Here is a 25,433-nt window from a genome sequence, read left to right as displayed (position 1 = left end):
GTAATGCCAGCTAGAGTTGTTTAGCCTAGTGGTCCATCCGTACAAGGTCACATTCATCCACCAAAGACCTAAGGGGATAAATGCTGCAGAGCATCGGACACCTGCTTGCTGTGTGTGCTTTGATGCTCTGCCTTGGTTTAAGTAGTTTTGTCTTTAAATTTCTTCCTTGCTCAAAACCTGTCATCTACTCTAAATAACTAATTTAAAGATAACAATACATACTGTATTAACCATTGTGACCCTCTTATTATCTTGTTTTGAAATTTTGTTTTATTTCTTTTTCTCTTTAAAATAAAACAAGAGAAAAAAATCCTGTCATCTAGGCCCTGAGACTTCCAATAATGAGAAGGTAAAGGAGAAATAAATCTCCTTTAAACTTTGCCTTCTTTAGAAGAGTAGCTAAAATGGCTCATAGCCATTGAGAAAATCAGAGCAAAGGTGTAAAGTACTGGGGAATAAGAAAGCATATTAGCAGAATAGATAGAAGGTATGTGACAACCAAGTAGGAATGCAAAGATTCTTGGACTTGGGGCATCACCTAGATGAGGAGTATTCAGCCTAGACAGTGAGGAGTACTCAGCCTAGACAGTGGTGAAGTGATTGATAATAGCAGCTCTCTGGAGAACTTCACCTCGAAGGAGTCTGAGGCCACATGTAAGATGATGAAGCCACATCCTACCTTTGCTGTGAACCAAACTACCAGTATTTACTATGGCTTTCAGGGGGAGTTTGCAGCTGGAGCAGGGGTGACCTACATGACACTCACCTGCCATCCTTGCCCAGTACATGCTGAAATGGTAGGGCTGAGGCCAATGAAACGACATGTTTGAACTGTGTTCAGAGGCCAAGTCCACTGGCAAGGGCAAGCATTTTGATTAGAGGCAACACAAGGCGGTAGTTAGAAACACAAATCCCTGCTGAGTGTGAATCCAATTCACTTCTTTATGGCTCTGTTTCTAATTTTCAGTGTGGGGATGATACTTAAGTCTTCCTTCGTGGAATGGTGTAAGGATGAGCAGCTTATATTAGCTGAGCACTTAGAAAGTGCCTACACCTGGCCAGCCAAGAGCTCCTGATAGTCAGGAGCTCACAGAGAGGAAACAAGACCATGCCATCCCCTTCCTGCCATCAGAATCAGGGACAATCACTTTGAGTCCAGAAGGGCAGAGCACATTGTGTGAGAAAGAGCTGAAGAGTTACCGGGACCAGAAAACAGTTGCAGAGGACCTAGCTGTACTCATTAATTTTGGGCCTTATGCCTTTGGGTGCTGGGAGAAATTACAGTCCTGCCCTGTAGCCCAGTGACAGGTTTTAAGCAATGGAGAAGTGCATAAACGGTGTCCAAAGATAGGAGACGGTCAATTATCAAAGCAAGGAGAAGGCTCAATTGTAGAAGCACACTAATATCTCAATGTGCATCCAAAGTCTCACTTGGACAGGGAACTTTTAGCAGATGGTTAGCAGATGCTGCTGGATTGGCTGGGTAGGGCAGGGAAAAGCATACGAGCCATGACGGCAAGCTGACTTGGGCGCAGACTTGCATTCTGTCGCTTACTGGCTGGCTGGCCTTGTACAACAAGTTGCTTAACTCCTGAGCCTCATTGTCTGCAGATGTGGAATAGAATTAACAACGCCTTCGGGTTTCCTGTGATAAAAAATGACAGTCAAGCAGAGGCTTGAGCAAAGCTGGCATGCAAGAAATAATACCAGGACAGGCTGAGACCCCTTATCCAAAATGCTTAGAACCGGAAGTGTTTGGATTTAGGAATATTTGCCTATACATGTTGAGATACGCTAGAGATGGCGCCCAAATCTAAACATACAGTTTATTTACATTCCATGCATGCCCTCTACGTATAGCCTGAAGGTAATCTGATGCAATGTTTTTAGTCTTTGCCTGCATTTTGACTGGAATGTGACATAGATCTAGTGTGGAATTTTGCATTTGTGTTGTCATGTCACAGATCAGACCATTTCTGATCCTATATATTTCAAATTTCAAATTTTCATCTTAAAGTTGATCAACCTGTATAGCCAAAGAGGCATCAAAACGATGGTTTAGACAAGGGTCAATGAACTTTCCTGTAAAGGATCAGATAGTAAGTATGTTAGGATTTGTCACCTCTACATTCTCTGCCTCAGCTACTCATCCATGAATTTGTATGATAGAAGCTGCCACAGGCCAGGGATGTAGCTCAGTGGTACAGCACCTGCCTGGCAAGCGTGAAGCCCTGGGTTCGACGCCTGGTATCAAAACAAACAAAACAATAAAAGCTACCACACAAAATACGTTAATGAATAGGCAGAGCTGCATCCCAGTAAAACTTTATTTATAGAAACAGGCAGCTAGGTTTGGTCCTCAGGCTAAAATTTGTTGATCGCTGCTTTAGAACTGAACTGCCAGGTTTAAAAAACTTATGTACCTTGGACCAGCACTTCAGTTCTCTTTTCTTATCTGTCTCGAGGATGTAACAATAGTTCTTGTCTCACTATATGATTGTAGGAAAGCTGCACATGGTGGTGTGTGCCTGTAATCCCAGCACTCTGGGAAGCTAAGCATGAGGATCACAAATGCACGCCCAGCCAGGACAACTTACCCATTTAGGAAGAACCTGTCTCAAAATTTAAAGTTTTTGAGAAAGTATGGGGATGTTACTCAGTATGGAAACCTTGAGTTCAATCCTCAGTACTGCAAAAATAAATAAATAAATAAATAAATACAAAAAGAAACAGTTGTAATTAAAGAAGATAAGGCACAGCCAGAGCACTACTGTGAGTGTTTCATGCCTAGAGAAGAATCCTTTCTGTAAGCTGACGTTCAATACGGTTAAATACAAAACCCGGCACTTAAGGCCTAAAAAGAAGCTATCCACTTTTAGCTTATTGCTTTCAATAGGAAAAGACCAAAATGCTTTCAGTCTGTTATATCATAGAACTGTGATATTCGAGCTGGCATCCAAATAAACCTAGGCAGGAACTGGATATTTAAATGTGGTTTTGTCCCCTGGACGCTGGGGGTGGTTTAGCCAGGCTTAAGTTAATATGCTATTGTTCTGTCTTGCATTGTATTTCGAAAATGAAACTGGTATATGGGAAACACCCTAAAAGACATAACTGGTGTAATTAATGAAAATTATATGAATTACAGTTTTTAAATTATAATTCGAGTTTTTCAATTTGGGTGAGAGGTTAACAGATATCTTTAAGGTTTTTAAGATTATGGAATTTTTCAAACACAGCCCCCCACGTTCATTAGCTCCCTTCCCGTCTGAATGGGGGGCTTATAACCCAGCTTCTTGAATCTACACTCTGGGATTATTGACCAACAGGCTGTGGCACACACGAAGCCTTGCTAGTCTGTGAGCTCAAGCCTTAGGAAATGGCAGCTGCCAGTGTCTGACTTTCAGGTCACTTGCTGTGAAAACTTAATGCTATATGCTTGGAAATTACCAAGAAAGATTTTGCTGTTGCCACCACAAAAAGAAGGTAAAAGTATGTGAGGTAATACTGCATATATGTTAATTATCTTGATTTAGCCATTCCAGTGTATGCATACATCTAAGTGTCATTTTGTATACCATGCAATTTTTATTTGTGAATTTTAAAGGCAATCAAAGGATTGCTTCACTGGGCATGGTGGCGTATGCCTGTAATCCCAGCACTTTGAGGCTGAGGCAGGAAGATCATTGTGAGTTCAAGACCAGCCTGGGCTATAAATTGAGCTCAAGGCCAGCCTGAACTGCATAGCAGATGCTGTCTTGAAAAAGACAAAAAAAAAAAAAAAAAAAAGAAAAGAAAGAACGAAGGGTTGCTTCATGAGGCACTGAGTTTTTTTCAACAAACCTGAGTAACAGAGGATTTGAGACATAAGCAATAGGTGAATTTAGTAGAAATTTATTTTGGTTTATTTGTTCTCAATTTTCCTCAAAAAGAGATTTTTAACTAAAGGACACTGGGTAAATATTTATTTCACTCACTCAGCAAAATATTATTGAATGCTTACTACATTCTAGGTACAATTGTATATGCTAGGAATATACCTATAAATTAATATTTATGCTTCATGGAGCCTATATTCCTGTAGAGACATATACAATAAATAAGCACATAAATAAAATATATAATATCAAATAGTTATAATGTCAAGGACAACTATAACACAGGAGAGGGGGATACACTTTTAAATTTGATGTCCTAAAAATGGTCTCTTTTGTTTGTTTGTTTGTTTTGTTTTTTTTTTTCTGGTACTGGGAATCAAACTCACAATGGTGCGCTTGCCAGGCAGGCGCTGTGCCACTGGGTTAAATCCCCAGCCCCAAAAATGGCCATTTATATTTTTTTTTTTTTTTTTTTTTTGAGGCAGGGTCTTGCTATGTAGTCCAGGCTGGCCTTGAACTCACTATGTGGTGATCGTCTTACCTCAGCCTCCCAAGTGCTGAGATTACCAGTGAATGCACCCAGCTGATGATATATTAATGTCTAAAGAGAAGGAACGTCACATTTGACCTTTCCAGCTCAGATGTATTGGATATATTCTTAGATACTCTTATAACCACCAGGGACAAGGCCGTGAGCAAGATTCAAGGTCTTTACTCTGAAGCAGCTTATGTATTTATATTCTGTTGAAGACAGCACACACAAATATGCAAGGTTACTTTAGTGAGTGTAAAATGTGGTCTTCTAGCAGCTGTCAAAATCTAAATTTCTCAACATCCGTTCATTTTGGGTTCTATATAGTTCTTGCATCTTCCAGGAATAGACTTACGAACCTGTCCCTCTTCCTAATTGTGTTATTATGATTCATTGAGACTGTGTTAGAAAACTAACAGGGGCTTCAGGCTTGGCTGACTTTTCAGTGGTACCAAACCCTTTGTATTCCTTTTGTTAGCACTTAGAACATAAAGAAATTAATCTTTCAGGCTTTTGATTAATTGCTAGAACCACTAATTATTGATCAGCTAAAAGAGCAGAAAAACTAGGTTAAAATGGTCCATATTTTACCACGCTCTGGCAGAGCAAGAGTGCACATGGATTACTCCCAACAATAGCTCATTCCTAGCACTGTTAGTGAAAAATGATGCACAGGAGACGATGGGGTTATCTCTGTTTGCTTTGCTTCAGTTTCCAGCACTGCTGCTTCTTTCCTACGGGAAGGTGTGGATTAGGCCTAAGGCAGTTCTAAGCAAAAAGTCTGAGAGAATCATCAATGATTAATATTCCAGATCCAAACATAGCAGGGTAGATGGAAGCATTTAGAAAAGGAATAATGGAAAGTAAAACTTGAGGTTAGTAACAATTTAGCAGATCCTTATCAAGTGTACACTTGATTCAGGGAAAGAATCAAAAAAGATGAGGTCCTTGTCTTTGGGTAGCTCAGTGTGCTGAGGAAGCCAAACATGAAAAAAAAATAATTTCAGTAGATTGTAGATAAATATCCACAAAGGTGAGCACAGTTTCAGAAGAGGCTGAAATTTTTGCATAGCCTTGTGCTTGGTAGTGTTCTCAGTGGTGTAGAGTGGATATAAACCCTAGAGTTAAAACTGTATGTCCCTATCTGAGCCCCTATTCTTAGAGTCAAACAACCAGATGTCTTCGGGAGATCATATCTTTAGTTGTTAGAGACCTTTCAGTGTCTCAATATTCTTTTCATTTATTATCATAGTGAAGGTTTTCATGTTAATTCTTGATTTTATTAATATTTATGGGGCACACAGAGCTGTACTAGGTGCCAGAACATAACAATAACTAAGAGACAGTCCCTGACCTCAAGTTGCTCACAGTCTGGAAGGACTGAATGGAAATCAGCAAGAAAGCAGGCACAAGTGCAAGAGAATAAGTAATGTCCTAGAACTATGCAGACAGTGGAATGAGAACGTGGTAAAGACACTCACATCCATCTGCAGGAGGGAGGAATAGCTGCGTAGGCCTTTTTGAATCAAAGCTTCTCGGATAAAGCAGGTATATTTCCAAGAAAAGGCATTCCATGGAGATAATTGTCTGTGTAGTGGTAGAAGAGCATGGTATGCACAACCATGCAAGCTTACCTTATAAATGAACACAAAAGTGGAGAAGAGTAGAAAGTGCATAATGGCAATCAAGGCTGCCCCAATCCTTGTCTTCAAGGAGCACCTGAAGAGTACTTACAGATCAGTGGAATAATCAGACTTTTAAAGAAGAGATACCACTTGACAACAACAGCGGAGACTGAAGTCAGGGATAGCAAGGTACTGCCATAGCTATCCAAGTGAGATATAAAAGAGGCCCATCCTACGGAGTGCAGCAGAAGAGATTGGCTTGTGGGTGGTATATGAGATGTTAGCTTGCCTCCGAGCTTGACTGGGTACACAAGGTTATCAGAAGGAGAACCTAGATGCAGGTCTGGATTCTGGTGTGCACTAGTGGGTGTAAGTAGGGGTGTCATAATGCAGAGAAGAGAGGCTTGGGGGTAATGATTTCAGCTTTTTGCTTTCAGAGTACTGAGGTATGTGTGAGAGGTGCAGAAGGTGATCTGGACATAGGGACAAGAGATATACATTGGAGCATTATCAGCATATAGGTAGCAAATGAAGCCCTGGGTCAGGAGACAGAGGAGTAATTGGCAAAAAGACAAGAAAGGCAGTTTGAGGATATGTGGTAAAGGGTCTGAATGATTTTAGGAGGCTTTATAAGGTGAGACTGCTTTGTCTAAGGAGATTGTTCTGCTAGGACTTGAATCAGAGTCACTAAAATTAGCATTTGTGGAACATGTTCTGTCCTGACATAGGAGGACGATAGTGAACCAACCAAGCAAAATTTGTCTTTTCCTGTAAGCAGCTTGTCAACACAGGTGGAGAATATCATGCATTTAATTACTTTCCACTGCAATAAGGGGCACAAAAAAAAGTAGTGAGGCGTACATTAAATTGGTCTGTGGGGTCAGAAGCAGCCTTGAAGAAGTGACATGTCAGCTGGACCTCAGTAACAAGGGAAGGGATATAAACAGCATTTCAGGGGAGAGGATTTGAGGACCTGGAGATGCCTTTGTGGGACAAGCTCAGGGCCTGGGTGCTTGAAGTGAGCTAATGATAGAAGGCACTGCATCTTCATGAGCTTTGCAACAGCCAAGTTTCCCCACCATAGGCAGCTCCCTCAAGAGCCCAGGCATGTGAATCCAGGGCTGCTGCCCAAGAGAGCATCTTCATGAGTAGCAGGACGCACACGTGGGCAGTTCTCTATCAGCCACCGAGCCTCAGAGCTTGTTGCAGAGCAATCATCAACAGTGAGGTGATTTTGTGCACAGTGAAGACAGAGTTTCCTGGATCTGGAAAGGAGCTGTTTAAGCAGAAAAGAGAAACAAAAAGTGGTTGAGCAGCCAAGAAATCAATCTGTTTTGGTCAAAACAGCTCACCTGGGAGTATAAAATTGCATTCAGCGGCAGCAGCAGAACGTGCCTCTTCAGAGCTTGGCAAGTCTAGGAAACAGCTCCAGAGTCAAAATCTGGCCTTGGCATATATTGGCCCTGAGTGGTTCCTTTGTGAGTACAACAAACCAATTGGGAAAATAACCTTGGAAGAAAACTCAATTGATTTTTCAAAGAGAGCAAGAACTATGAAAATTTATCTGGAGTCTATTAAAGCTATCCTAGATGGCTTGTAAGAGAAACTAGATTGTAATTCCATTTCGAAAACACTTTCGTTTCTCTGCGTTTTTGATCTTTGACTTCGTTCTCATCAGATCACTTTATTAGGTGAGAAAGTGGCGGATCAGGGGCTCCAATTCCTTGTTGTTTCCCACTTTTTGGTGCTGAGTGCATCTGCATATTCCTTCTTGAGGAAGGAATACCTCGCTATCCCTGATTTCAGTCTGAGTGCATCTTCACATTCCCCCAAAATGCATGTTCTGAAATAATAAGCTGTCGTGCCCAAAGTAATGGTTTAAAGGTTAAATGTAGGTTCTTCCAAGTTTTGTGGCTAACAGAAAATTAAGAAATGTCCAAACTTTAATATCTAGCTAGCACTTATTAATTATAGAATATTTAAGCTTCTACTTGCTTATCTGAAAAATGGGGATAAATAAACCTACTTCACTTACTGAACGATGTGTTTTAGAAAGTGAATGGAATAGTGCAGAAAATAATACTTTCAAGCTGTGATGTCGTTCACACAGTAGTACAATGAAATTGTTCATATGAAAACTCAAAAATGTATGTCTCCATGAAATTTTGTTTATGTGTTCTTCATTGTACTCTTTTCTCTTAATTTTTATACACACACACACACACACACACAAGAATTACATCACAGACATTGGAAGGGCTGTCCAAACTCTCCCATTTCCTGGAAAAGAAAATATTTATTTTATAACTAGTAAAACATTTTAATGGTCAAGTGAATTTAAAATCATCCATCTAAATTGTATTGTATGTATGGCAATTTTTATTTCATTTAATGATAAGGTAAAAATATAAATTTTATATGAAGATAGTTGTATGTTAGTCCACAAGGGGTTCTATATGAAAATATCAAGGGCAAGGTGGCTTAAACAACTCAAATTTATTTCTCACAGTTCTGGAGTCTTATTTTGTTCAAGCTGTTATGAGAAAATACTTTCAACTAGGTGATTTACAAACAACCAATACTTATTTTGTATAGGTCTAGAAGCCAGAAAGTCCAAGATAAGGCACCAGCAAATCCAGTGTCCAAAAGGGCCTGCTCCTCATAAACGGCATCTTCTGTGGCAGAAAGGGACAAACAACCCTCCTTGGTCTCTTTTGTAAGGGTAGTAATTCCATTCATGAAGCCTTCAGGACCTAATGGCCCAGTATCTTGATACTATTGCATGAGGGCTCAACATATCAATTTGAGGGTGATCCACCTGTGAAAACCCTAAGATTCATAAGTTCTGGCAGGGTTAATTTCTCGTGAGGACTCACTTTCTGGATTTCCTACTGTGAGCTCACATGGCAGAGAGAGAGAGGGAGATGTTTGGTGTCTCTTAGAATACTTTCAAATCAGGGCTCCATGTTTATTGTCTCATTTAGTCTGAATCACCTCCCTGACAGAGCCATCTCCTATTGAGTCACACTGGTGACTCAGGGCTTTAATGTAAGAGTGTTGGGTTTGTAGCAAGTTGGAATAAAAGAGAAGAAAATGTTCTAAAAGAATTGCATGGCATAATCATTGTTGATGAATTAGCAGAAACTCCATGGGCCAACACGTAGTAACAGTTATATTGAATTTTTATCTGTTAGGTTTATGACTTAGAAACACTAACACTATATAAACTACTGGAGCATACTTTGTGAAATTAGGCCTATTTTTTCTCTTCTTCATTTTACACTAAATGAGCTCTTGACAAGGTCTAAATGTTCCCCCTGCCTTCCAAGATTCTTAAATTGAAACCCAATCCCCAGGATGGTGGTGTTAAGAGGGTGACTTTGGGCAGGTTATAAAGGACATGCCCTCCTGAATAGGATTAGTGTCCATATAAAAAAAGACCTCAGAGAGCTAGCTTTCCCCTTCCATGCAGGATATAGTTAGGAGATGCTTTCTATGAGGAACACACCCTCCCCATATACCACTGGCTTGATGTTGAACTTCCTATCCTTCAGAATTGTGAGAAACACATTTCTGTTTTAAAGTCAACTATCTGGTAACTTGAAAGCAGAAACTGACTAAACGAGATGTGCTCCCTTACTAGCCTTTCAGAAATGGTTTCACTACTGGTTTTGGGAAATTCCCTCTTTTATGGGTGAACTATGAAAAACTTAAATAGAGATGGCCTAGTGTACGTTCAACCTTTGTGGGGCACACAGGGAGAGGACTAGTGAGAATGGCTTTTATCCCTTTTGACTGCATCGTGCTTTCTTTTTCAAACCTCAGGTCACTGTGACAGATGGTGGCTCTTCTCCAAAACAATCAACCATTTGGGTAGTGGTTCAGGTTCTGGATGAAAATGACAACAAACCCCAGTTCCCTGAGAAGGTCTACCAGATCAAGCTACCAGAACGAGATCGAAAGAAGAGGGGAGAACCCATTTACAGGGCTTTTGCATTTGATAGAGATGAAGGCCCCAACGCAGAAATCTCCTACAATATTGTAGATGGGAATGATGATGGAAAGTTCTTTATTGACCCTAAAACTGGCATGGTTTCTTCCAGAAAGCAATTTACAGCAGGGAGTTATGACATCCTAACGGTAAGGTCCTCTGAATTCCAGTGACATTGATGGGGGGATACTTTCTTATTTATGTGTATTTCTTGGAGTCATGAATATTTAGAGTAGAAAATGCAGCCAAGTAGCTGTGGAAAACTTTGAGGGGGAGTAGGCAAGGACAAATGAGGATTCTTGCCTGTTTTGGTGATGTTTCTAAATAATGAGTTTCCTTGGGTTGTTGCACATCAGCAACCTTTCCCACTCCCACAGACTGCAGGAGCCTGTGTATTCAGCCTCACTTCCTAAAACTTTAAATCATTCCCAAGGCACTGAATATAGCTCTAAAGCTGAGGGTAAGGGCAACAGTATAATGACATATCCCAGCTGTCACTCCACATGTCACTCAGCATGCCCCCAGACTTTCCAGAGAAAGCAAATTTTGTAATTGTTGACAATGTGATAGGACATGAATTTCACCATGCAAATTATAAGACATAAATCATAAAAGTGCTTATTTTGTAAAAAGAATTTAAGAAACTCAAATAAATAGTGACTAAATTTTTCATTGTTACAAAAATAAACATAAATATGAGTATCATTTCAGCTAGTAAACTGTTGCCCTTAATGTGCCCATTTGCTTCCCCACCAGAATCACTTTAGACATAAAGTGCTATCCTCCTGGTATAGGGGAGTGGCCATCCTTATAAGTGATGGGAACTTTCCAGAGTCCCAACACCTGTCAAGAGTTGGTGCCATCCACTACTCTTGTCTTTGTCCTCACCTTCCTTGCTGTATGTGTTAAGTCCTTTTTTATGTTAAAGGATGGTCTTATCTTTTATTTCCTATAATTATATTCTTTTCCCTGCTCAGAAACATATCCAGAACATTGTGGACAGAGACAAGAAGTTCAGTCATACACCTAATCTGATTCCTTATAGCATAACCATGAATCTCACCTCTGTGTGACACTTGAAAGGGAATAAAGTTCACTGTGAATCTCTATTCATTTCTGAAGGATATGCATAGAAATGTGTGGTAGGGAGCAGTTCTGTGGCACTTGTTTGGAAATCTTTGAGGATGGGACAGACTATCTTAAGCCCTGTTGGTACCTAGCCTGGATCCCCTCTACCAGACTTGTTCATCTATCCTCTACATGCTGTGAACATTGGCTGCTAGGGCTCACAGCTGCCCTTTTATCTAGAGGTGATTGTTGGCCAAAGAGATTTTACAATTCCATCCCCAGTCCAGGAGCCCACAAACAATGTCTGACTGACAACTGAATGTAAAACTCCAGCCCTCACTGCCTTAGGGTTCACATCACAGAGATCTATCATAGTTTCAATAAATCATGATTCAGAGCTCCCATCTCATCCCAGAGTCAGCAAGCACCACATTTTTGCTTAGCAATTAGCCCCGCCCATTCTGATATTATTTCATTTCTTCTAAGCTCTCTTCCCTCAACACCAATTTGTATTCAAATTCCTGTCCCAGCCTCAGAGATTCTGACTCAAAAAATGTATGTTTTACTACTCTATCCCATGGACACTTTCTGGAACAAATGGTTCTCAATGAACATATCGCACAAGGATGCTGAGTTGTTGTCTTTTCAAAGGCTATCACTATTAGTTCTATGCCTATAAATTTTACTTTGCAAATATAATATTATAAAATTAAATAATATTTATTAGTTTTATGTCAGTGTTCTCTGCTCTTTGGATTTTTTGAGCCTTCTATTTGAGTGCAAGATGCCACAGCAGTTCATCATAGCTGAGTGAGGAGACTTGCTTTCCTCAGCCATTATGGCAGCCAACTCAGGACACAAAGAAGTCATGCACATTATCCCCCACCACCACACTGCCTCCAGGAGCCCACGCTGCTACCAAGAGAATTCCTCTTCACCCCTTCAAACCTGGTGTAACTGGACAGTCTTAGAGGCAGTCAACCCGAAGTACTCTTTCCCATGTTTGTACCCATCACCTTTCAGGGAACTATGTAAGCGGGGTGCATCTCCAGCATAAAGCAGAAGGAAAAAGCTGCAGAACACACACACTCACTTCACATATATCACTGACACATAACTAGGAATTCACAATGCACCTTACTCCCTCTCAAGTGTCCTCACCAGAAATGAGGCTCTGATTCATGCTGTAAGAAATCAAATTAGTGGGCTGGGAATATTGCTCAGCAGCATAGTGCCTGCCTGGCAAGCACAAGGTCCTCAGTTCGATTCCTGGTACCAAAAAAAGAAAAAAAGAAATCAAGTTAGCTATTCTTATTCACGTAAACTATATAATTCACGTGTATAAAACATGACACACTGTAAGTGCGACATCAGTTTTTCAAGGTTTCCATACCCATAAAATTGGTGGTGGCTCAGATTCGCCTCTGGCAAACACGGTATGAGCCTTACCCCAAACTAGGCTGTGTCCCCAGCAGTCTACAATCCAGTCCTCCCAAGTCTCTACTCCTCTCTTGCCCTTGCCTGCACTGTGCTAAAGGCAGACTCTGGATCCCACACCATGCGAGTGACCACCTAAGCGTCTGCAGAACCGAGTCCTAAGACGTCTTTCTGTCTTCTCTCTGTGAGTAGATAAAGGCCGTGGACAATGGCCGCCCACAGAAATTCTCCACGGCTCGCCTCCACATTGAATGGATTAAGAAACCACCCCCTTCACCTGTCCCGCTGACCTTCGACGAGCCGTTTTATAACTTCACAGTAATGGAAAGCGATAGAGTGACCGAGATTGTGGGGGTAGTGTCAGTGCAGCCGGCCAACACCCCGCTGTGGTTTGACATAGTCGGTAAGTTTAAGTCCTCAGGAGGAGGATGGGGATATAGTGTGAGCTGTTGGGAGCAACTAGCCAAAGGGGTTAAAAGGAAAAGAAAGAAAAAGCAAACAAAATTTTAAAAATCCTAACAATTACTGCTAAGATTAAAACATGTATAGCGCTGGAATGCAAAAGAGCCAGTAAAATGAATAATCGACCTGTGCTTTCGTTCCGACTCTGTAGCTAAGCTGAACAGAAAGTGCTCTCTGGCTGGATTTTCCATAGTACGTTATTTACTGCAATCTTAATGTCTTTCTGTGTGTCATTTAAATTCTATTGTCACACTTGGCTAATCTCATTTCTAAATGTATTGATGGTACTAGACTTGCTGTCCTTCATTTCTCTCTTTTTCTTCACCTTTTTTCTGCATTCTGTTCTTTTTTTTCTGCTCCCGACTGCCCTGCTTCAAGGTGGCAAGCATGCTCGAGAGATGTTCTATATTCTACAGACAGCTTGTGGGCAGAACTGTTCAACAGAAGGTACCCTTAGTGCAAACACATTTGCTAAAATACAGCTATCCAATCTGCCTTTTATGGTTTTTCTTTCTGAAGCAAATTGAATTACATCTTTCATAACTGCCTGTGACAGGCTGAAGTACAGCCCACAGATTTCATACATGCCTCTAACAGCTATTGCATTACTCGTACCAATGACTCCTTTGTTTGAGATTTGGTTGGGGTTTGGGGGGTTGATTTTTTTTCTTTCCTTTGAGGTATGTGAGCTTTTTGTTGTTTTGTTTTTATCTTTTCATAAGTTGGTTTATTTAACTGGGCCTTTTCCAATTGAAAAATAAATTAAAATGTATTCCAGCCCCTCTGTTTTACAGCATTGGTGCCATTCATAGACCAAAAAGCCCCATCAGAAGAGTCCCCTGGCTGCTGTCCACAAAAAGAAAGGAAGGAAATGGAACATAGATATATAGCCAGTAAGCCTCCCGCACAAGCTGAATAGCGAAAGCAGATGGAAGTGTGCAGGACAGACTTGGGGAGCCAACTTTTAAATTCCTTGGAAGAAAGCAAGCAAGCACGCCAGGCTGCAAAAAGAAAGGGCTAAACCGCCCTGCAGCCCTCCACACACCAGCAGGGAGAGCACTGGAGAGGAAATGCGCGCCCAGGAGCGGGAAACAAAATAGGCTGTTGCTAAGAGGAGAGCAGAGAGTGTGCGCGCCCTGATCTGAGCTGAGCTGAAGCTGACTTCCCACGCTTCTCCGTGGGAGGCAGAGAATCCAGGAGAGAGTTGATCTGGGGGAATCATTTCCTTCCAATGTCATTGCCTGAGCAGGATGGGCAGGAACCTGCCTCTCCTCCAGGATGGCTAGGTCTGGGGAAAGGATTAGAATGTTCCACATCTGTTTTAATGAGGCACCGAAAAAGAATGTACCATGGCTCCAAATTAAACCTCAGTAGAGAGTCTTCTGAACTTCCAAAAGGAAAAGGCTTTCTCTCTACAGATCTTATTTTATGCAGTGATGGTAGAGCATCTTTATTTCACTTAACTGACATTAATCACACCATGCCCATATATGACTTCTTCATCTCGATTTAACATACCTGAAATAGAACCTGTCCTGTTCTGTGGAGGACATCTTCACACTTCATCTGCACAGTAATCCTCACCTTACTAGGGTATTATCGAAAGCGGTTTCTTCCTTCTTGGTGCAATGAAGTGTTGCCTGTGTCACCTCACTGAGTTGTCTGCTGTCTGCTGTCTGCACAGCTACCCTCGGTCATTCCTCCACTGCCACCTTAGTAAGGGTCACGGAAAATGTATCTCAATTTTAACATATTTACCTGGTTCTGGGTCTCCAGGGATCTGTGCAACAATAGTTTTTGATGTAACTCAAAGAAGAGTGCAGTAGGAACTGACATGTTCTGTCCTGAGAGATAGGATGAGTTGCCCGCTCTCATTAGCTATGGATTTATCCTTCTTCCTTCCCACTCCACTTTGCACATGCCCCCACTGCCTACCAGTGCCTGTTTTCTCCTTGGCCTGATCTATGCACGAAGCCCCCGGACCCACAGCACATTCTGCCTGCCACCCACATGCCCCGGGATGCTCATGCTTGTGCTTACTTCAGGAATCTTACGAGCACACATTTCCTAATACTAGCTGACCAGCCTCCTGATACTAGTCACCCAGGTCCAGTTTGGGACTCATCAGCATTGCTACATGTGTGTTCATGTGTAGATGAGCACACCCAAGAGTGATGCATGCAGTCTTACTTGCAAGTTTTTCATGTGAGTATTTTTGGTGCTATTGTATGTTTCATTTGTTCATCCTGTCAATATTCTTAATCCTCAAGGTCAAAACCAATGTCCCCCTCATCCCTTCCTCCTGCATGTGCTTCTGCTGCTATCTCCAAAGGATGTCAAATAAACTATGGTGATCCATGGAGATATCCCAGGCAGTCAATATGTTTATATTACTCATGGCCCCTGAGACCAATGCAAGATCAGCATGACCGTCCACTACAGAAAGCTTAGGATATCTGACAAAATGAGTACATCACTGGACTAAGAAGAGAGCACTAGCTCATAACGTGAGAGCCCTGATGGAAGAGGACTTTGGGCTGTCCAAATAAATCCAGAAAGCATTATCCAGGACATGGCATGAGCTTTCTTGTTTCTTCATCTCTCAGTTTTCATGTTTGCTCATCTCTGTGTTCTAAGTGCTTCACTTCCCTACAACCCCGCAGTCTCAAGGAACTGAATGGTTCTTGAAATGAATACTTACAGAGTTGTCCCTCCGGTCTAGATGATCCCACCACAGAGACTTCACTGTAAATCTGCTAATATCTAACTCCTTTTACAAATTGAGCTTACCGGGACAGATGCCCAAACAGAACTTGATTTTATTTCCATCCCCACATCCAGCCAACAATATCTTGAAAAGCCAACTTTTTATTTCATTGTACAAATGAAATCCTTTCCCCAGGTGCTGGTTGCTTTCAATACTGATATGGTCTTCCTTTCCCCAAATCTTCCTTTTGAAAATCTTTTGAATCTGTCAGAGCCATTGTTTTCAATCATCTTTACCCTTCTCTAAATAAATATCTCTCATTTTCCTTATTATATACAGATGTTTCATTCTTATTTTCAGGATTTCTTGCTTATTTCCATGGAAACTTTCATCTCTTTCCTTCCTTACTCCTTACCTAAGCATCTTCTTTGACCAAACTAACGTAGAGGGGACAGAGAGAGAACAGTGCCACTTAGAGCTTCAGACAGCAGTGTACCATACACAAACACAAAGAAAAAGCATGAATATAAAATGTCAACATAAATCTGAGATGAAATCTCAAATTAAAGTTCAGCTCTTGCTCAGGTAAACACTCTTATGACTCCACCAAGGGGAGTCAAGGTTTGATCCTTTTGTAGGCCAGGTACATTCAGACACTTAGCTAGACCCTGAGATACGAAGTACACAACATTCTGCTCCAGCTCAGGCAGCTTACAAATACTCTCATTAATGAATTGTTGGTAAATACACAGAAATAGTGTTTCAGCATGCTTTGCCTCTCAGAGTATAATCTCCTCATTTTCCCATTTGCAAATGTACTTGATTCTAACTTAACTATATTTTTCCCTCCAACCATGATATGGATTCCCAAAATTTCTGAAGTGAGCAAGATTTTGTTCCTGAGCCTTGACCCTGTAGCAGAGATGGGCCAGCCACTTTCTCTTGCCTCCAGAGCAACCACTACTTACGCTATTATGTAGCTAGACTCTCTTTACCTTCCAGAAACAGAAGCCCTACACATGACTGCCTTGAGAAAGCTGTAATTAAAAGGAAGCATAATAAAGTTCAGCTGTTCTGTTTAAACAGCCCAACGCACAGCATGTTCCTTCTCTGTGTTAAAAGGAAAAGAAAATTAAGGGAACAAAAATAACCCACAATGCTTTGTGGCTTTATCACATATCTTCACACTTCTCAGGAGACTACAATTTCAACTCAGCAGCTCCTTGAATTACATACTCGCCAGCATGCACACAATCTGGTTCACAGTTCAGTCCCTGAGTCTTCATGCTGATGACAAATATTTGAATTGTAAAGGCCACCATTCTTACACATTTCAAACAATCCTTCTGTATCCACAGTTTGATGGTGGAGGATGTCCCATCCAGTTTTTAGCTTCTCACCACATTAGAATAGAAAAAAAAAAATGTTTTTCCTTGTAGATAACTGAAATATCTTTGTTAACACCCAATATGTAGAAGTAAAAAGCTATTCTTTGAGACTGATTCTCAGATGGCTAGTGCCAGGACATAGATCCAGCACTAACTGGAATCTCTTCTTGTGTTGTAGATGCTTCAAGGCCACCTTGGCCCTCGGTTCATTGTATGTTCTTCACACCTTGGACTCTGGGTTGTTGCTATCTCATAAGCTTACACCTGCTTCCTGATCCCACCTGCCATGCACCTATGGGTTATTTAAAATTGGGTCAAGTCTGCAATTTAAACGCTGATAACACTAGCAGTGGCCTTATTCTCAGACTAGAGCTTGGGTATCTCTGGATCTTTCCTTTAAAAGGGACTACATTTCTTCATCACAAAACTGTCATTCACTTCTCCTGGGAGAAGCCATGTTCATTTCTAAGACAACTGTTCTTCCATCAAAGTGACTTTTGCTCAAAGTCATTCAACTAATATTTAGCTCTTCATTTCACCTACTCATCCCTTTCTCCATAATGTGATCCCACACGGGCCTGTCTTCCTCTGTAGCAACAGTGTCACCTGTCGAAACACATGTGAAAAAGCTTCAGAAAATGTAGTTAAAATCCTGGAAACACTCCATATAGCAACTGTGTGAAGAAATTGAATGTTAAACCAGATTCTGAAAGGGATTTTCCTTGCTCTGCTCTTTCCTGACCTCTACCTGGTGTCAGGAAGCTTTCCATGGAAATATCTTTTTCAGCCTAGTGCTGTGCTTGCTTCATTCCAAAGCAGAAAATTATTGCTGAGCACACCATAGCTGTTTAACGTTTCTCCTGAAGTGTGGTGCACGTGCTGGACGTGAACGGACAGCTTCTGTCCAACTCCCCTAATTCACTGAGATTCAACCACTCAGTGTTTTGGAAGATTCTCCTATAACACTTTTTTTTAATAACTACTAGATTTGGGATGGTATTTTTAAAACTACACGCGCAGTGGAATGGAGTCACTTGTTAGGAAAGGGATCTGGAAGCTTCTCTGATTGGGAGGTTCGTAATTTTCACCATTCAGTCCCTTTATGGAGAGATGGTGGAGCTTGAACACATTTCTAAAACTTGACTTAATCATGGCCCAGTGCCCTGCTAGCACCTTCAGGCAGTGCCTCCTGGCACAGAGTGTTTTCATTCAGGTCCTATTTTAAGGTCTTTTTTAGGACATCCCTACGAGCTGTGTTTAATTTTAGAAGCCAGTAGAACTCCAGTGCACCACTTTGGTTCTTTGTTTACTCTATTACACCTGTCTTGACCAAAAATGGTCAAAGAGAAATGTCCCTGATGTCAATTATCTGCTATGTGGGCTGTTCACAACCTTGCTTTTAACCATTTCTGCCACACACCCCTGCAGCAACGCTCAGGCTGTGACATGTCTAATTTTCCACTTTGTTAAAACTCAAACCAGCTCTGCAGTGTCCTTCCCTTCCCTACTTTTTATTTAGCCTCACGCTGTCGCCCCAAACACACCCTGGCTTTGCATGTTCTGTTACTGGCTCTGAGGAAGCACACCTTGTTTAAACAGAACGCCTCCAGTGAAATGGGCTCCTTCCATTTGGTATTTTTACCCCAGATGATTTGGATATAGTTTCCTACAAAAATGGAATCACCTTCCAGGCTAAATAGGAGCCTGAAAAATGAGCCCTGAGGGAGAAATACGGAGTCATTTATGAAATGGGATGCTTAAGTGTAGGTTATTAAATTGTGCGGGGGTTGATGGTGAACTGCTGGTCTGGATTCTGTGTCCCTTGTCAGAAATTCATTTGAAAACTCAAGGAGGATCTTGTTTTACATGAAATCTTTGCTTAACTGGGAGCAAATGTCCTGGAAATGAGTATCAGAGACTGCGAGCCATATCGGTAGACTGAGAAATACCCTGTGGACTCTCTGTTAAGTGGGATCACTCCTCCTCCTTTAAGGGTTTCCAGTCTAGAATTTTGAAACAGCAAAAGTGAATGAAGGAGAGAAAGGAGCATATACACTCCCCCGACACACACAAAGAGGAAAAAAAGAGAACTGTAAAAAATAACAGCCATAAAACTTGCCAAAAATGTAATTTGATACAAAAAAAGACTAAGAAAAAGCACACAGTCTATATGACATATGTAAACATGTGAATTTTACACAACTGCGTACATGGAAGGGTTGTGTTTTTATGTGTAGCATTCTGAGGAAAATGCAGATCTTAATCAACAACTACACATAAAATTGTTCTTATTTAAGCAGTAGCTAAAACTGGAAATATTTTCTTCCTTGTTCTTTAAGTTTTATTTGCTTTGGTCTTTAAACTTTTTTTATAATTTACATAATTTCTATTTTGACTTGACCTGTGAATTTTTACTTTCCAAAATAATTAATACTAGAGGATGATCCTTTCCCTCATCAAAAAAATAATAATAAATCCTCAGATTTAAGAAAGTAAACATCTTATATAAAAATATTCTGAAGGTGATTTAATAATCACTAGAAACAGCTGTAGAAGTTCATTCCTCGTCTTTCTCCCAAGTTTTATGAGGCAATGTTACATGCGTTCTTGGAAAGTTTCCATGACAAGCTTTTTTCAAATATATCACTTGATAGCAAATAATTTTCCTTTGTCCACTAAGACCATTATGCCAGATACTTAAACTAGTATTCCATTTTATTTCATGTGGTTACCATAAAACATTCTTCTCAAATGACAAGCAGTGTCCTAAGCTCACTTTTCTTTTCAGCCTAGACTCCCCTGCCCACTTTTGCTTATCCTACTCTTCAAAAGAGTTTTTGAGTTAATCATTAGTGCTTCTCAGTACATCAATTAAAGATATTAATTGCAAGATGAGTCTCTTTTTAGATGAAATTTTTGAACAGTATGTCATTTCTAAGCAGTGCTCTGGTACCCCTGTATCTCCATAGCTTTAATTAAATGTCAAGGACAATTATGTTCTCTCTAGCAATTAAATAATTTTAAGTGTATATGACAGCTGCAAGCAATAGGTATCTGAAATATGTATGACCATTTTCTTAGAGTAAGCTATATCATTTATTGGGTGTCATGTACATCAAATTTTAGCAATTCAGGCAAAATTCTCCTGTCCCTTAACTCATATACTCATTTATAATTGTAATATCATAGAAGTGAATTATTCATTGATCAGCAAAAAGAAATGCAAAAAATGTAGAATGTAAAGTCTAGTTTTCTTTTATAAAATACAAAATTCAATAAATACATTGCCCAATGTGCTATAGCTAAATAAAATTATCCAAGAAAAAAATTAGTTAACATCATGAAACTGAAGAATAAAATAAATAGAGCTTGTGAACATAAACCAGTATAATTAACATATAGTTAAAACTATTCCAGTATTTATACCATTATCTTCTCTCCCTCTTAATTTTTTTCATTTTGGGAAGATCATAAGCCACACTTTGGTTCACAGAGATGGGAATATCAGTGGTAATTTTAACGATGCCTGTGTCATTTTAAGCAAGCCATCAACAATCTGTAAGTGACAGCTGGTCCAAGGGGGGAGAAAGTAAAGTTTATAAACCTTTATATAAATTGTTTTATAAGTTAGTGCAATGTAAGGTAGTATTTCCCTTACTTCTTTCCCAATTTGTAAGTTTCTCATACACTCTCTAATATTTTAGGAGAAAATTAATTCATACTGTCAAGATGGCAAAAAATATTACTATAGACATCTCAATTTGCAGATAGGGAATTTTTCATATAAAATTCATTTTTTTACTTTTTCTTATTTTCCACAGTCATAATTTTATTTCTGACATTTAACTGAGGGAATCTGAAGTCTACCAGCCAAATGTTTACCGTCAATCCTAGAACAAATGTAAAGTATCTACACATTTTTGTCAATAATAATTGAACTCTTTGTTTACTTATAACTTAGTCTGCTTTGGAAAAACAAAAGGACCTTCAAATTCATAGCACAGAAGCCACACGGGCCTGAAGGACCATTAGCTTTCTAAATATTTTGTAGTCAGTTTATGCTTCACTACTCTAACATTATCGCTAAGGTTTTTCTTTGCAATACATTCTTTTTGTGACATTTGTTATGCATTGTAGAGGCTGTATTTTGAAATATGAATTAAGTTAGAAATGAAGACATCCCATTTAAGATGTGTAAAACTGAACCATAGGGGGTGGGTACCTGTCATAAAAACAATTTTTTGTTTGTTTGTTTGTTTTTTTCCAGTATGGGGTATCAAACTAATGACCTCGCACTTGCCTGGCAGGCACTGTGCCGCTGAGCTAAATCCCCAGCCCCAAAATATTTTTATGTAAGAGTTCCCTTTAAAGATATGTGCTTCAGTAAAGGTAGTAAGATCTCAGATATACTAATCTCATGTTGTTTCTGTGAAATCATCAGGGGGGAATTTTGACAGCTCTTTTGACGCAGAGAAGGGTGTTGGGACAATTGTCATCGCAAAACCTTTGGATGCAGAGCAGAGGTCTGTCTATAACATGACTGTGGAAGTCACCGATGGGACAAATGTTGCTGTCACTCAGGTAAGAACTTACTGAATGTCAGGATGTAGAAAACTCTGCTAAAGTCAGGATTTCAAGCAATGAACACAAGGTCTAGAAAATAGTAAACAGTGTCGATAGATTTATAGTGTTTTAAAAAATCATTTTAAAGAACAACATAGAAAAAGGATTCTGTCAGTGGTATTTATAACTAGCTGCCTCTTTAAAGATATTGTGACTGTGCATGGAAGAGCCATACACATTTGTTTCTTACTCCTTTACTGTAGATTTGTCTCTGAAAACTTTTCTTGAGTTTGCAAAGAGAAAGACATCTATGTTGTCTTCACGGCATACTCTGAGATTCCTTTCCTCCTCTTTTTTCCTCATTTTCAGTCATTGAAAGTTAAAACTAGAGAATACTAAGAGTCCAAATTCCTTTTACAGACAGTGGTGGAAGTTACCCATCTAATGTACAGCTTAATAAAGAGCAAGGCCTGGGATCTGGATACCCTGCTCTCCCATGCCAGCGGCTCCGCATGGTGGCCGCACAGTGCGACCCCCTGGCTGCTGATGAGGAATGGGCTCAGAATACCGACTACGTGGCCCCACTGCTAGGGAGCTTCCTGGTGCTAACATGCAGCTCCACTTGGGGACCTCGTCTCACACTTTGTTTCTGGAGTGCAAACGGAAGGGCATTAGGAGCCAGAAGGAACAGAAAAGTTTCTGACCGTCTTCTACTGCTCAGTTCATCTTCCTAAGTGAGACCAACACAATCCTAGTTATCATTATGAGACCGACTGACCTTAACTATAAGATGTTCTATATTGTTTTGTAGCCAGAGACCTATGTAGCCCTGTTCTAACAAAGAAGACGGATGCATGCCTGTGGTGTACTTTCCTCTTCCTCTTGCTTCTCTCTCATGCCCTGGTGATCCCAGAAGGCATCACTGACTGATCAGGGCTCTTTTACTTCTTGGCCCCAGAAGAGCCCTCAGAATCCCTCTCAACACAATGCTTCAGGTAGTGAGAAGGAATTTTTGCCAACCTGTAAGAAAGCAAGTGTTGATTTGTCTTAAATATGATGTAAGCTTTTATAACTGAGCAGTTTTACAAAGGAAAGACAGAGGGCATTTCATGGGCTTGCTTATCCAATATCTTCTTAGCTTGAAGCTGTTTTAAAAATATCTGACTTTTTTCCTTTGAGTCTATTTGTAATTACAGAATAGGGAAAATTTAAAAGGAGCAATAGGGCTCATTTTTAGTGTGGCCCCTTTACTTTCCCTGTTAATGTACCCCAGAAAGGCAAGTGACTTGTATATAATAAGGCAGCCAGTAGGCAATGGTTCCTGGTCCTTTCCTGGTAACTAGGGTGACCATATGACCTTATTGCTTTAAAGAGTCTCGTTTACACCTGTTGCACTGGTATAATTATTTATAGTACTCATTTACTCTCAAATTGCCCCTATTGGGACAATAAATTGTATGATCTTCTTACATAAAACCATACTGCTTGGGGTATTTTCAAGATTAATACCTATACACATGGAAAGGACCCCATGGCTGAGGTCCTAAGGGACCTGCACAGTGTAAAAGTTTGCCCTGAAGACTAATACTACACAAACCACCTGTAGTATAGATAAGTCTTTAGTGCTAATTCACTATAAATGTGAATTTAAATAGGTTTTTAAATTAGCCATTTCTTTTTTTTTATTTTAAAGAAAATAGTACAAAAAAAGAATAGTAAAATACAAACAACACAAAACAAGGACATTAAAAATGATACAGGGTTTCAAACCAAATGATAAAGATTAATAGTGGCTGTTATATTACATATTGCTATCTTCAATGAAGTTGCTCAGGTTACCAGATGTAAGAATAGAAGATTGATCAGATCATTAAAGGGAATAGGAAAATAATAATAAAAAAGAACATTAGAGACAATACATAGTGTCACTAGGCAGGATTGTAGGAATTCACCAATGGATGCTATACTGCAAATTGTTGTCATCACATAATTGCTCAGATTACCAGATATGAGCATGCAAAATTGGTCAAAATATTTTTAAAAAAAACAAACTTTTAATCATTAACTGTTCCCCTCAACAAACCATCAGACACCAAAAGTACAGTGATGCCACCGATCCATATATACTTATAAAATGACTTAGTACTTTCTTTTTCTTCTTTCCCTCATCCTAGTTGTTCCTTCCTTTGAGCAGTTTCTTTGCCTTGCTTATTATCTATTGTACATTTTGGGTTTTATTTACTCTTTCATATTCTTACACCAGGGAGACAATATGATGTTTATACATGTGGGTCAAATAATTAGCCACTTCTTAGCATATCCAACCTCTACTTTTTAATTCTACTTAAAAGCCCAAATCATATTTGAGTAAAATACAAATAAAGCATGGAATCATATTCATTTCCAGACTTTTCTCTAGGCTTTTATACCTGTTTAATTAAATGGTATTCAGTGTGCCCAAAATGTTATGGATACTTCTTAAATATTTTTAGAATGAATATTAGATACTACATGTTCAGCAGACCCTAGATGGAGTTTTGGGTCTCTAAAGCACATAACTGATTAGTGTTAACAAAATAAAGAACAAAGAAAGAAAGAAACAAAGAAAGAAACAAAGAAACAAAGAAGGAAAGAAAGAAAAAGGAGACTCTTACTTTAGAGTTTCATTAGGATCAGATGAAAAATTATTTAACATCATTTATTCCACAGATATTTTTGCAGTTTAAACTATGGGCTAGGGGTTGTAATTGGTGGTTACAGAAATGCAGAATTTTGTAGGGGTTGTTTATTTTGTTTTGGTTTTAGTTTTGGCTTTTTGGTTTTGAATTCAGTGTTACTTGTTTGGTTTTTGAGACAAATCCTCACTGTGTTGCCCGGGCAGGTGTTGAACTCTTGAGCTTAAGGGATCTCCTGCCCATCCTTCTGCATAGCCAGGACATGGGCATTTGCTAGTGTGCCCAGCACATGATACCAAGTTTTCAGTCCAGATGACTGATATGCCTCATTTTTTTTAAAAAAAATTAATGTGCAAGTATGTATTACAAGACTTTAAATGGATATATTGTTGAATCCTGTGATTGTGATTAGATTTATTATTTTATTTTTTCTTTTTGAGACAGAGTCTCATTATGCAGTTTAGGCTGGACTTGAGCTCATTTTGTAGCCCAGGCTGGTCTCGAGTTCGCAGCAATTCTCCTGCGTCAGCCTCCCGAGTGCTGGGATTGCAGTTGTGCTCCACCACACCTGGCAGATTGTTGATTAGACTTAGATTAATATCTAGAATAATTCAAGAGTTCAAGAATTTAGGTGAACTTGTGAATTTGTGAACTTGTGAATTTAGGTGAACCCCTTCCTCCTTGAAGGGGTCTGTCTCGGTTACTTTTCTCTTGTTCCTAAGACAAAATACCCAAAGCCCAAAGTTAATGGAGGAAAGGTTTATTTGGCTCACAATTTATCAAGGTTTCAGTCCGTAACTGGCTGCCTTCAAGGCAGGGTGGCACATGGCAGAGGGGCATCATGGAGAACAGCTTATGGATCCCACAAGATAGCAAAGCAACAAGAGGGCGTAGACAAGGCGCTTTCTATGTCTTACATTGTTTCCAGGCTCCCACCTTGGGGGGGGTATAGCATTTACACCCTTAATTCTAGCCAGAATTGTGCCAAATTAATCAGTGGACTGATTTACTAATCACGCACCCTTCATCCCATCATCACGTGCTCTAGATTCAGCCACCTCCGAAAAAGCCCCGCGACTGCATGAGGCTTTGGGGGGACATCTAGAC

General features: G+C 39.9%; 1 protein-coding gene across 2 annotated transcripts in view; it reads left to right on the top strand.

The window, feature by feature from the left end:
* Fat3 (FAT atypical cadherin 3) overlaps positions 1–25,433 on the top strand; it is a gene marked incomplete at its 5' end in the record, with an annotated part of 616,828 nt that overhangs the window by 475,905 nt on the left and 115,490 nt on the right. For both annotated transcript variants that reach the window (XM_005379721.2, XM_013512035.1), the window contains 3 exon segments: positions 9,861–10,175; positions 12,724–12,934; positions 21,530–21,669. In XM_005379721.2, coding sequence (XP_005379778.1) covers positions 9,861–10,175; positions 12,724–12,934; positions 21,530–21,669 — 666 coding nt within the window.

This window comes from Chinchilla lanigera, unplaced genomic scaffold (genome assembly GCF_000276665.1).
Source record: "Chinchilla lanigera isolate Chin_1 unplaced genomic scaffold, ChiLan1.0 scaffold00013, whole genome shotgun sequence".
Taxonomy (NCBI): domain Eukaryota; kingdom Metazoa; phylum Chordata; class Mammalia; order Rodentia; family Chinchillidae; genus Chinchilla; species Chinchilla lanigera.
Note: the sequence above shows the minus strand (reverse complement) of the source record. Positions and strands in the feature narration are given on the sequence as shown.